This window comes from Mirounga leonina, unplaced genomic scaffold (genome assembly GCF_011800145.1).
Source record: "Mirounga leonina isolate KUSES-001 unplaced genomic scaffold, KU_Mleo_1.0 Mir_201, whole genome shotgun sequence".
Lineage (NCBI taxonomy): Eukaryota > Metazoa > Chordata > Mammalia > Carnivora > Phocidae > Mirounga > Mirounga leonina.
Window position 1 is genome coordinate 6401969 of NW_023270504.1, and position 14735 is coordinate 6416703.

The window sequence follows — 14735 nt, forward strand, 5'->3', positions numbered from 1 at the left end:
ATTTTAACTTAAATGAAGAAAATTTTCACAATGAAATTATTAAAAATGATTTTGTCTTCACCTCAGCAATGCTTTCAGAGTAAAGAAAAATTTTAATACACACTGCTACAAGCCAAGAGAATAATGTAAATTAATTACAGAACTCAAGGTTGGATTAATAAAGACTTTGATTAGGCACAACAGCAATGACCAAATTGTGCAGGATTTTGTAACTGCGATTAGTTTACATGACTTACTCAAAAGAATATCCTAATAATAAGTACAACTTTTAGTATTCAATGTGGAGATTACAACAAAATATTCACAGGAATATCCTAATAGTCAAAATTATACTTCCAAAATTTTAGTCAAATGTTCTATATTTTGATATTCAGGAATACATAAAAATGAAAAAATCTCAAACACTTCTAAACTTTAAAATGAAATTCCAGAATAACCAACACTTACTGAGTACTCACTGTGCCCTCATCCTCTGGGTGTCACTCAAAGAAAGGGGGAAAGGGAGTAAGAATGGTTGCAGGGGGAAAAGCTGCTGAAGTCATCTAGAAAAGACATGATGGTGGCTCTGATGGGGGTAGTAACAAGGGAAGTAGACAGAAGTGAAAAGATCCCCCTGTTTGACAAAACTTGGAACCTACAGAATTGGCTGACGGATGGGTCATGGAGTAGAGAACCACAAGGAGGGAACAGGAGCAGAAAAGGATCAGAAGACTCAAAAATCCCATGAAATGATGATACTCCCCAAAGAGGAAACACCAGGAAAGCAGTGTCTGCAGAAAAGAACAGCACTGAGAGTTAGAGACACCATTTGAGGAAATCAAATACCCAACCTTCAAAACAAAGAAAGAAAGGCCAGGAAACTCAACCTGACTGAGCAAAAGGTACAAGCTGATTTAAAATCTTCATTAGCGACAACAGTGTTCATTAGAAACACCAGTCCAGAGACATCAAACCAAGTGTGTACAGTGCAATTCAGAAACTTTGGCTATGCTGGTTCTACTGTCCTGTCAGTCTCATATCCTGCAAGCCCCATCTCTCTGGCCACTTGAGAATTCCCAAAGTAGAAGAACTTATTGTTGGCAGCTACAGCTACGCCTAGGAGTCCAAAACAAGAATCTAGGAGTAAAGGGAAAGAGGGGGAGAGGGAGTAGTGATATAGGCAGTTTTATTAGCTTCAGATCTGGCCTTGGCCTCTCACCTCCGTACCAGAGACTTGAGGTCAAACTGAAATTTACCCTAGTCTCTCACTGCACTATTCATCCATAGCCCCTATACCTAAGGTCTACTCCCTGCTCCCTATCCCATGCCATCCTAACTGAGTGAACAGGACGACGACTGCCTCCCTTTAGAAGATTCAGACATGGGGCTCACTCTGAATCAGACCTAACCCTGGCTTTCTAGCCAAAACACGGAGCCCCCATTCTCATGAAGAATAAGAATTACAGATTCCAAGGAGGCTGATGCTCTAGATTTCACAGATTCCAGAACTAGGATCAGAAATTATAGAAAACTTTGTCAACTGAGACCCCTTACTGATCCCTTAAAGATACTATAAGGGCAGTACCTATGTTCATGAGATTCTTCAATGTTGTTGTACGTAACTGAAGTTTGTTAATTTTCCAGGTGTTTAAGTGTTCTATTATATAAATATACCCCCAAAATATTAAGCCTTCTACTTTTGATTGACATTTGGGTTGTTTCTAATTTGTAGCTATTCCCATAAACATTATTTTACACATAAAAAATATAATGTGACAACTAAAGAGCATTTCAACCTACCACGCTACCATTAATTTGTCCATAGTCAGCTAAAGATTTCATTTGCAATGTACTCATAAAATTACCATCACCTTCAACATGGCCAATGTTTACTTATGTGTGATCACAGAAATATAAAATTTGACATTATTTAGAGTTAAAGAACAAGTATGCTCTATGATTATATTAGTAGTAAACAATGTGTTAATTTTAAATAACCTTCCCATTGAGTCACAGAAACAATATAAATTACCACCTACATTAAAATAGCTTTCCTGAAAATACATACAAGAATATTCACTGCATCTCTTTTTCTGAATTTGTGTCAGGATCTCTCTCCAGAAACAATCCTAAATATGGAAACACAGTACAGCATGCGAATCTTTCAAGCTTCCAAACACCTCAATAAATGGATACTTCTACAAGTCTCACTAAAATATTAAATGAGAATGTCAAAAGTAAAACAATGGGAAAAGCCCAGGAGGAAAAAAAAATATTCACTGCAGGGCTGCTTACAACAGCAAGAAACTGGGAGGAAAATAACTGGTTACATGAATACTGGTACATCCACGCAGAAGAGTACTGTGCAAACACTAAAATGAATTAGGAAGATCTCCAAGTTACGGTGGGGAAAAAAAGCAAGAGGTGTTAGTATATATATACAGGATGCGGTCATCTGTGTAAAAAGATGAGGGCACGCTCATGTTTTTGTTCATCTGTACAGTATCTGGAGGGCTACAAAAAAAAATGTAAAACAAATTATATCAGGGGAGTGGGACTACAGGACTGAGATAGAAAAGAAAGTTCCACTGTATAATTTTAATATAATTTCCCATTTCTTTCATGCCTTTATACTACATATGTGTGTGTGCCTGGCTGTCAAAAACGATAGAGTGTATTTTCTGAGACTGAAGAAATATAATTCATAAGGATAGCTAAGTAGAAATTTATAAATTGGCAAAAGAGCACTAAGCAATGATTCCTACTGTTATTGAGCCAAATAGAGCTTAAAAATTTTTTTTGGCTGGGCGCTGGGTGGCTCAGTTGGTTAAGCGACTGCCTTCGGCTCAGGTCATGATCCTGGAGTCCCAGGATCGAGTCCCGCATCGGGCTCCCTGCTCACCAGGGAGTCTGCTTCTCCCTCTGACCCTCCCCCTTCTCATGTGCTCTCTCTCATTCTCTCTCTCAAATAAATAAATAAAATCTTAAAAAAAAAAATTTTTTTGGCTAATTCAGGATTATAATGATAAAGAGTCAGAGTACTATCTTCATTTTATAGAAAAATGATTCGCTGCCAAACCTTCATTTTTCAGTAATATGAGAAAATCCCTACAAAGCTCTATTTAAAAAAATTTTAATGTATTCTACAACATCCTAAAAATCAAATCAGTCTTTTTAAAAAGGAAGTTCAGAATTAGAATGCATGAAGAGTGTACCACAAAATATTACAAAATCAGTTTAAATAGTAACTGATAGTAATTAAAATATATAGAAAAAAACAAGTTTCTCTTAAGTATTATAGTACTTCATAGTAACAGTTTTGTTCCATGTTTATAGCTATTTATAGAACACATGTAATTTATTAGATTAGTACTGTATCACTTGGACTACGCAGTTAAAACCAGGCACCATGATTCACCTAGTAAATGCTACTCATATTACAGAAAAAAAATAAAAAATAAACATGGAACTCAAAATCTGGAAGAACGCTTAGATATCATCTAGTTCTTCAATTTATAGATTAAATAATTGAGCTTCAGAGAAGTTTTACAGCTGGTACCCGTCACTCCACAGTCAGAGTTATTTGACTCTAAACCACACTATAAGCCCAATCTTCAAAGTCATAACAAATATCACTGATATATTCCCTATTATATGCAATTTTTTTTTTAAAGATTTTATTTATTTATTTGAGAGAGAGAGAATGCGAGAGAGCAAGCACATGAGAGGGGGGAGGGTCAGAGGGAGAAGCAGACTCCCTGCCGAGCAGGGAGCCCGATGCGGAACTCAATCCAGGGACTCCAGGATCATGACCTGAGCCGAAGGCAGTCGCTTAACCAACTGAGCCACCCAGGCGCCCTCCCTATTATATGCAATTAATGAAGACAGGAACTACCATAAATTACTGAAAATTAATATTACACATATAGTAATAACTCACAGCTTCATAGAAGCTATCACCTTACTTATCATTTATAAAAACTGGTTCTAGAATAAAAGAAAGTGAGTTAATAACCTGGGAGTTAAGAAAAAAATACGGAAAGTAGCAAAAGGAAACTATCTGACAATCATCCATTCAAACAATCTGTATAAAGATACTACAAAATTATTATACTACAATGGAAATCCAGTTTATGTCCTGTCAAAAATGTCTAATGTGGATACAGAGTTGAAGGGATGGGAAGTTTTTAAACATTATCCAACTGTCTATTAAAATAACGAGTATGGGGGCGCCTGGGTGGCTCAGTCGGTTAAGCATCTGCCTTTGGCTCAGGTCATGATCCTAGGGTCCTGGGATCGAGCCCCATATCGGGCTCCCTGCTCAGTGGGAAGCCTGCTTCTCCCTCTCCCACTCCCCCTGCTTGTGTTCCCTCTCTCGCTGTGTCTCTCTCTATCAAATAAATAAAAAAATCTTTAAAATAAATAAATAAATAAATAAATAATAAAATAACGAGTATGTATATAAGTCACTTTCAAATTTTACTCAAAATATAGATCAGACCAATGAATTCAGTTAATGTTTACTATGACTATGTGCAAACCACAGATCAATCTCAAGAAAAATATCACAACAATATTTTCTCAAACAAAAATGTGTGGACTCAGGTTCTGAGCTCTTGTAGATGTGTAACACAGATTCTACTGGAAAAACAGGGTTAGCAAGAAGAGTAATGGGATATTAATAAAATGACCGATTTGTTGTCCTAGGTTTTCCTGGCCAGGAGAATGGAGAATGGAAAAACTGAACCATGAAATCAAAAAGGCATCTGTCTTCCAGGTTTCTCTCTGCCAATGTCTTGAGAAAAATGTTTGAACTTTCCTGTTGGCTTTGTATGCAAATAGCTCCAGATGCAAAGTGAACCACATCTAAGTTATTTGGTTCAACATCTGCTGGTCCAATTCCCATTATTCCTTCTAAAGGGTCGGCTTGTGACAGACAGTTTAGTTTGCCCTCTATATAAGCTGTTTTGAAGGAGCTAATTTGGATTAAAGTATCTATCTAGACCACTTGTTTTTCCCTTTGATGGTCAATGCATTCTAATGTGGTTCTGTGTAGTGCTACAAGTAAGTTAGAAACATATTGGAAAGGACACTATTCAAGGTTTCGCCTCCCACCTCGCCTTCTAGACAATTTATATTTATACAGTTAAAAAGTAAAAAGTGAACAGTCATTTGCCTCTAAAACAGCACCACCCACACTGCACACAATGGCAACGTGACAACACTTTCTGACCTAATATTCTTTTCATGAAACCTCTATCAAATATTTGAAGCTAAAGTTATTGATAAAAGCACTTAACAATATCAACAATGCCATTTCATGAAACATTCAGTCATTTGAGATGACAATTTTCATACGGCATCACTGAAAATGGAAAAGTCCACAGCACATGGCACTTAAGTGTCTGATACACAGTATACTTTCAAACATTTGATACATGAGTGAATTAGTGAATGCATGAACAACAACAAAAAAACTAAAGAATTCATTTAAAGAAATCCCATGGATTCTGAAACTTTGGGTCTGCTACAATCAGAAAACAATCAAAAAACATACTGAACCCAAACTAAGACTAATAGTCTAATGTTCTTAGGACCTGTAAGATCAAGAAAAGAGAAAGTCCTTCCTTCAAAAGGGTACGATAGGGAGGACAAATTGCATTATGGGGTAAAAATGAGGAAAAGAGAAGAAATCAGAGTGTCTATGTTTGTATATCTATATTCTGATATATATATATATATTTGCTTTTATAGGTGCATATGTGTGTGTATCAGAAGATAAGCATTCACTTTGAAAAGGTAGATTCCTAAAAAGTAGAACATTACCAGTCTTATAAAAATTTATAAGATAGTTGAGAATGATTTAAAAAAAAAAATCTCAGACTTAGAAAAAGAAAAAACTCTTTTTCTAAAAAATACAGCTCTATGAGTAGCTAACTCAAAAACTTTCTGATATTATATGCTATGCAAAATCTGGAATGATTTTCCTTCAGAATAATAGTTAGAAAAATAAATTTAAAAAGTAAGTAAAGGAACTGGGTACTACTATTATTGCTTCTAGACCCTAATATTTTTGAACTAAAATTTAGTCTAACCTCTACTCTCCTCTACTGTTACCTGCTGCCACAAAGTAGGACCAGACAAAATAGCTGTTTTCTCTTTTTCTGCAAATCTCTGACTATTCTTGTTAATCGTTATTTCCAAGTCATTTGTCTGTATTGGGAATGACCGGGAAATTTAACTGAACCCTAGAGAATAGCTTCTTTGCCATCTTTGATTAATTATCTAAGATTTCCAAGATTACTATATTTTTTAAGGCAAGTTTAGGTTTGCCTTCCTCTACCTTGTGATTGAAAGACTATTTAATTACCTCCAAAGAATTAAAAATAATTAAAAAGAGTTACTGTTCTTGAATCACTATATTGTACACCTGAAACTAATAACAGTATATGCTAACAAATTAAATAAAAACTTTTTAAAGATTTTATTTATTTATTTGACAGAGAGAGACACAGCGAGAGAGGGAACACAAGCAGGGGGAGTGGGAGAAGGAGAATCAGACTCCCCATGGAGCAGGGAGCCCGATGTGGGGCTCGATCCCAGGACCCTGGGATCATGACCTGAGCTGAAGGCAGACGCTTAACAACTGAGCCACCCAGGCACCCCAAATAAAAACTTTTTAAACAGGAGTTACTTCTGATAGCAAATCTGTTCTACTAATCATCAAGAAATAATTACTGAGCATTGCTTATTAACAAGGCACAATGCTATACTAAGTGCTTAGGATTCACCAAGGTTTAAAACACAGTCTCTACCCACCAAGGTTTAGAATAAAGTAGGCACATAGAGACAGCAGTCATAGTGATAAAATATTTTTAAAAATATAAATTAGTGCACCCATCTTTTGGCAGCATTATTTACAATAGTCAAAGGAAGCAACCCAAGTGTCCATCAATGGATTAATGGATGAAAAACGTGGTCTGTACATATAGTGGAATATTATTCAGGCCTAAAAAAGGACATTCTAACACACGCTACAACATGGATGAGCCTGTGAACATTGTGCCAAGTGAAATAAGCCGTATGATTCTATTTATATGAGTTGTCTAAAATAGACAGAGAATAGAATGGTAGCTGCCAGGGGTTGGGGGTAGGGGCAAATGGGTAGTTATTCTTTAATGTCTACAGAGTTTTAGTTTCACAAGATGAAAACGTTCTGGAGATTGGTTGCACACCAGTGTGAATATGCTTAACAATACTGAACTAAACACTTAAAAATGGTTAATATGGTAAATTGTGTATGTTATTTTACCACAATTTAAAAAAAAAATGGCCAAAGTGCCAAGCAAGTGATGCAGGGAGAAGGGGCAGAGGGAGAAAATCTCAAGCAGACTCCCTGCTGAGCCCAGAGCCAGAGGTGGGGCTGATCTCACAACCCTGAGATCATGACCTGAACTGAAACCAAGAGTTTGACACTTACCCGACTGGGCCACCAAGGCTTTCCACATTCTTTTTTTTATCTTTAATTACTCTTTCTATAAATACTTATTGAGGACCAACTATAAGCTAGGCACTATCCTCGGCACTGAAGACATAACAAAAGGACAAATAGACATAATGCCTAACCCCACAAAATTCACAGCCTAAACTGCAAGTCAGAAAAGAGACGTGGGAGGGTTCTCTGGGAAGGCTTCCCATAAAAAGGCATATTAAAGCAAAAAACAGCACATAAAACAAATAGGAGTTAGTATGATAAGGGAGCGGGAGAGAGCAGCGGTGGGAAACAAGGTGAGAAATTCCAGGCAAAGGAAACCACGTACATAAATACCTCAAACAAGAATGAGCATCCTAACTATGTCATCCTCTTTCCCACATTTACACCTTTGTTTCATTGCTTTTTCTCCCTTCAAAATCTTTCCCCATTCTCCCATCTCTGCCTATTCAAATCATAAACATCCTTCAAAGCCCAGATCAATAATATATACCCAGCTTCAAGGATAGTACTTGACTCATACGAGGCATGAAATAAACATTTGCTAAACAAATGGATGATGAAATCATCATTCTTCCCCAATCACAAATCTGCTTCATATTACAAGTATGTATGTGCCTGTCCTATCTTCCCTTGAAGTAAAGGACACATTCCCATAGCACCTAATGCATAATGAGCACTGGGAAAATATTTGGAGGCTGAATAACTCTAATGATCTAAGACTAAGCAGAGCTGCTAAAGAAGGATACTTTCATCTTCTACTTCTGACTTTACAATGATTTGGCAAAACAAAAGGTCTAGAAAATTCAAAATACTACTTATACATGAATTATATTAATATTGAACATTAGGTCTTCCATAAAATATCTCTCATAATGGAATTTATTTTTGCATTTGATTTCTTGGATGGCTAAATTTTAATGTTTAATACTTTTGAATGACCTTCCGGGGGTGGGGGGAACACTTCTAAATTTAAATACTGATGAAGATATTAAATTACTTTAGGATATTTTTAGAATATGAGAATAAGAAGTCTTTTTAATTAACGAACTGGACAGCCTAAAAATATTACTTGGTACTTCATTTTCCTAAAACTAAGATGAATTAGGAAATGTAAATTATACTTTAATTTCATTTAATGTTCATGATATCATATTTGGAATCATGCCTCAAGCCACACTGCAGAATTTGTTATGCAATTTATAATATGTTATGAAAAAAACCTAAATTAAATCTGGATCATTCCATTTTTCAGATCAAAGAAGGCCAAGTGCAAAAGTAAAAAGAGGCTTTCAAAGAAAAGGCAAAGTGTTAAATAAGAAAAAAAAAAATTCTAGTTACTGCATAGTAGTACCTGTAGGAAAAGCAGCCCAAGGAATGGCAGGAGAGGTAGTTTGGGTTTCACCATTTCCACCATCAAAAATCTCTGCAGCCTAGAAAAAAAAGAGGCAAATTTATTTTCAAACATCTAGAAAGTATAAATGCTATTTAAGCAATCAAGCCTTCCAGTCCCACAAGCATATTCTCTGTGATATACCACACATTTTCAAATTCTCCCCAAATACTCAACTTTTTTTCAGTCTTCATAGTTACCACCCCAACCACTACTCCCCACCCCCAGTATGCACGCTCTGTTATTTTTAAGTACAAATCTCCCTTCCTTACTAAAATACATCTCCTGCTAATGAAAATTTTCTTTTGTATATCCTCGATCACATTTTTACTTGAGAACTTTATATCTAAGTACTCTAAACTAAGTATATCTTTTTCATTAATTAGCACAAGACCTAATAGAGATCAATCTAAACAAACAGGATTCATCTATATTCTTCAATAACCTACCACGTGGACTTCCTAGATTCAACATTTAGAAAATTCCTAAAACTGATGTTTTAAATTAACAAGCTTTCCTATTAAACAGTTTTAAAAGTAAGGGACAGTCAATTACTGAATGCTGAGTTTGTAGGTAAGAGTTTTCTCTCTCTTAATTGTCCAGATCACAGCAAAATTATTACTAAGAAAAAGAACCAGAATTTCAATTTGGATTCTGCGTTGAGTTGTCAGCCAAAAAGAAGTCAACTGAGGCAATCTGCCACATAAGCTAAGTGACATAGAATATAGTAACTATTACCTATAAACTATGAAAAATGAACATGGTTTATTTAACCAAGGATGGAGAGCTTCCATATTTCTACAACCAGATATAAAAAGAAAGAACCCTAACAACCAATTAAATTGGAATAATTGGTTAACATTGTAAATATGTAATACTGAAAGGAATAGGCCCATTGACTGTAACATGGAAGTATAATTTTACTCTGAGGAAAACTACTCACTCTATTTTTTTCTGATGTAATAAATCAAACATGGTTTAAGTAAAGAAAACTGTACTAAGTTTAAACCTTCAAATAACTGACAACTTGTAAACAATAAACTAAGATGATATCTGAAACATCTATTATCCTCAAATGAAAAAAATTTTAACAAAATTTTAAGTGTTAATTTCAGTAAAAGATTCAATCACCCAACAAAACCTAAAAGATTAAAGAAAATGCAAAAAACATACAAATGTGCTAAACAAAAACCAGTGTCAGATGAAATGCACAAAACAGGAATGTCCACACTGACAGATATTAAGATCAACGGACAAGAAATGATCCTATTCTTAAAAAACTCACACCACTTTTTCATGATATTCAGAATACTGAATATATACCTAATATCTTGTTTCTCCTATTAACATCATTAATTAAACTCCTTATTTTTAATAAAGAATCTCTAATTCCAAATTAGGTGAAAGTCTTACTAAAAAGGAAAAAAAAAAAAAAAATCACAGAGCTCACTTGGTAGTTCCAGGACTTGAGCTCAGGCATCCTGACTCCTAATCCAGAGATTTTCCTGCAAGACTATACTGGCTCCATAAAAATAACTGGGTTACAAAATATTTCAATAAAATGAACACACACTGAAAAGGATTAAGGAAAAGACAGTGCTTCTTCAGCTAACAATTTCCACTTACAAAGCATCCAACTTAAACCTGAGAGAATAATCTAACAACACAAACATACTAATTAGCTCTATAAGCCACCAAAAGGCTATGTATTTAATACACTAAATCAACTCATTACAGGTGTAAACATGAAAATATGTGACAGATCTGCAATACTCATCCTTCATCTCACAAGTATTTCCTAATAGACATGTAGCCCAGCAAAATCGTCAGCTGACAATTTTTAAAACTTCTTTAATGCTTCCACTAGTAGCACTTAATTAAGTCTATTTAAACCATTCCATGGGCATGACCATGCATTCAAATAGTTTTATCTTTCAAAAAGGATATGTTTCATTTTCCTTGATTTCACTTTTTTATTCCAGTGTTACATTAAAAATGAAGAAATGATCATGAGTACCAACGATAAATAATACATTTTCAAAATAGTATGCTCCATTATAATCCCACAAAGTTAAAGCAATTACATAAGCAAAATAAGGTAATTGCACATACCTCAAAACCACCAAAATCATCATCATCCATTCTTCAAGTGCACCTGAAAAATATCAGAAGACATTGAAACAAGCCCACACACACAGTCATTTATGTCAAAACACTTTTCTGACTTAAATGTATTTGACTTGTAAATTAAAACTATTTCATTTGAGATAAAAAAAAAATCTACTTTTTTTAACTACATGGGTATGCATTTTTTAATGCAAAAAGACTGGGGTTTTTTTTGGCAAAATTAGCAATTTCTGTGACTTTTTCAGCAGCCATGTATTTTGCCATTTTGTGTTGAGATGCCAGGAGTGGAAAAATATTCTTTTACATTTTAATTTGCTTTTCCCAAATTGGCGCTAGGGCTCAATTCAATAATGCTTCCTGCTTTTTGCATCTATTCCTCAGTTGTCTGGCAACATCAGCACAAACTCCAGCTAAGAACAGAACTGTGGTGAATTTTTGGAAATCTGTCCCCCACCACAAAGGTTCTTCCCTCGGTTTCATGGCCGACGTTGATTTAGATTTTCAAAATTGATCAGCATTTTTGAGCTGTGGCCACAACTTCTGGAGCATTTTGATATGTGTATTTTTAGCTGAAACTGCTTTGCACTTTTGGAAAAATGTGGAGCAAGTTACTAGGCTGATCAAGATAAATCAAGTCATGTATTCATGGGAGACCAGGGAAGAGAAAAACACAAGTGAATATCCTCAATTCTTTTCTTTACAGTTAAACTATGTAAGAGAGACAAGCAGTTAAGATAATACATGCTTTATTTTGTCCTTAATGTGTATCACAAAAATGGAAGGAGAAAACCATGAGTACTGGGACTTTTAAAAAGAAGAAAAAGAAAAAGCTTTTATCTAACAAACCATTAAAAAATCAAAAAAACCTGGAAAAGCAAAACAAGTAATAGATGGTATACATTTAAATGAAAAAAAAAAATCACAATAAATTGTGAATCAGTAGCCACAAGTAATACTCTGGTCAATAATAACTGGATTCCTTTTTTATTTTTCAAAAGTGAATGTATTGAAATTATTAATTATAGTTTCTTTGACTCACTAATACAAGATGGACTTGGTTACAGGAAAACAACCTTCTCCAGCTTCTAAAAAAAAAAAACAGCTAAACAAATTAAACCATGTTAAGCAATGACTCTAAAGCATTTTCTAAGGTACTCTGCCTTAAGTGATGAAGCAGTAGTCATCTATAGCCAGATCTTATCTTGTCAATGAAATTAATATTAATGCCTTCAAAAATAAAACTCAAAAACTAGTCAAAGAAAAATAAACAATGAAACACAATCTCAAGGACTGTTTTAATAGACAAAGAAAATTTATTTTCACAGAAACTTAGGTAGGTAATGACACTAAAAGGAATATACGGAGGCAGAAGTACATTATAAAAAGGAAGGACATTAAATTAACCAAAATGAGACACCACTGTTGTCACCATTACCTGCAATTTAATAGTTTGATGAAAACTTTTTTAAAAGATGTATTTCTCACAAAAATCAAAGCTAAGCAAGTCATCCACATACAACACTTAAAAAATATAAACCAGACTTTCAGAAACTTTTGATGGTGGTTAGTTTGAAATGGAATTCACATTAATTCTGTATTGCAAGCAAATAGAAATCTGTATATGATTATATTTTTCATGAAGAAATTATGAAATAAGAGTGATATGGATACTGAGAATTAACCAAGTCAAACTATAAACACTAAGTTTGTGTTTTCCACATGTATTCCATGAATCTCAGAGACAATTAAAGAATATTTTTAGCATCTACAACACTGTGTCCAAATAATACAATTTCAAAATAACAGAATTTCTAGAGTAATGCTTCTATGTGTTTTTGTAAATCACATCCCAATAAATTATTTGTAAGATGCCAGAAAACTTGAAAACAAAAATAAATAGCCATGTTTAACAATCACCTCAGCTTGTTTGCCTGTGGTAATGAACCGAATACCCTCACCTTCCTAAGTACTGACTTAACTCCACAAAAGAATATAGCAATGATCACTGATGTTTTCCATATCCCAGCAACCTTTACATATTAAAATGAAGATGACAGTTTTCCTCTACTTTATTTTCAAAGAAATACTAATATATTTTAAAAGATAAATGTGTCTTGAATTTCTTAAAATATAACAATTAAAGAAATATTATTATTTTAAAGCATTAACATTTTTCCAAATATTTTAGTTTCAAATCCTGCAATAGTTTGTTTCCTTCTGAACATTACAAAGACCAGGAGAAAGTAAAATTAACAGCACTGATATGTACAAATCAACTTCACTAAATACAAAAACTAAAAATTAGTTTTTAAAAAGGAAATATTACAAGTGTGGTCTCCTTTATAGATTTAGCTACTCCAGCACATTTAAAACATTACTTTATCTAAAATGCATTTATAATTTTTTAGACTATTTCTAGCACTTAACATTAAATATAATACAGCAACACCAAATATATCTGTCATGTAACTTATAAAGTCATGAGCCTGGCTCAAATGTTGGAAGATCATGTAGCTCATTCTTTGTGTCATGGCAGGAGGAAAGATGTGTGATTACTATGATTAGGTATCTACATTGAAAGATTTCACAGTATCTAGTTTAACAATTCTCAGACTTCTTTATATCTGAATTTGATCTCTTCTGTTGCACTATTGTATCAATTCCCTCCTTTATTATTCTCGGTATTTAATGCATTGCTGATATTTTATAAGAAAAACATATATACAACACTTAATGTAACAAATTTTTATTAAGCAACTTTGTAGAAGAGAACACCCAAGATCCTCAAGGAGTTATGGTCTGGGGAGGCAGGAGGGGAAGAGTATAAGAAAACCATGTGAATGTTAAGAATATGAGCTATAAAGCAGCCTTAAGAAAGAAGAAAAAATGTCCAGGGTGGGAGGAAAAGGTTTTCAGATGGTGATATATCTAGTTGGCACCTCATGAAGTGCTTCAGGTGGGAGATATTTGAGATCTATTTCAACAGACCTAACAGAGAATTTTAAATGGCACATTAAAAACATGAATTTTAATTAAAGTCTTTTCCTAAAAGATAGCAAAGATTTGTTTTGATTGTTTGTTTCTGCATAAACACAGGGTCAAAGAGAATGTGAAATGAGAAAACTGCAAAAAAATTTGAAAGCAAATATAAGGAAGATGAATCTAAAACTACCACTGGGGAAAATAAGAATCAATCACATTTACATCAAAGAATCTACAAAAGGCTTAGGAATGCATGGCAATGAAAGTTGGGTAAAGGTGAGACTCAAAATAAGAGTGGCAAATGTACAGCAAGATCCCCTTCCAGAAACTGCAAAACAGGACAACTTACAGTTCTTCATCACAGAAGACTGAAGGTTTATTCCCTAGACAGGATAAAGTCAAGGGTCCAGATTAGAAGACACTGAGACTGCTGGACTAAAAGTTATATTAAATATTGAGACCCATTCTCCAAATCCTCTTTGATTACTTGGCAACCAAACTGCAAGCAGCTAGGTTTCAGTCTCTAGTCATCATCTTAGAAGATTCTTCTCTGGGGCACCTGGGTGGCTCAGTCAGTTAAGCGACTTGCTCTTGAGTTCAGCTCAGGTCATGATCTCAGGGTCTTGGGACTGAGCCCCGTGTCAGGCTCCGCACTCAGGGGGGGGAGTCTGCTTCAAGATTCTCTCCTTCCCTCTGCCCCTCTCCACACTTGCTCTCTGTCTCTAAAATAAATAAATAAATATTTTTTAAAAAATTCTTCTT

General features: G+C 34.5%; 1 protein-coding gene across 4 annotated transcripts in view; it reads right to left on the reverse strand.

Moving 5' to 3' along the window:
- CCDC91 (coiled-coil domain containing 91) overlaps positions 1-14735 on the reverse strand; it is a 344660-nt gene that overhangs the window by 268304 nt on the left and 61621 nt on the right. For all 4 annotated transcript variants that reach the window (XM_035027989.1, XM_035027987.1, XM_035027988.1 and 1 more), the window contains exons 2-3: positions 10977-11019; positions 8826-8904 (exon numbers count right to left, since the gene is read on the reverse strand). In XM_035027989.1, the coding sequence (XP_034883880.1) occupies positions 8826-8904; positions 10977-11006 (109 nt within the window). In that variant the 5' untranslated portion in view covers positions 11007-11019. The remainder of the gene's footprint in view (positions 1-8825; positions 8905-10976; positions 11020-14735) is intronic.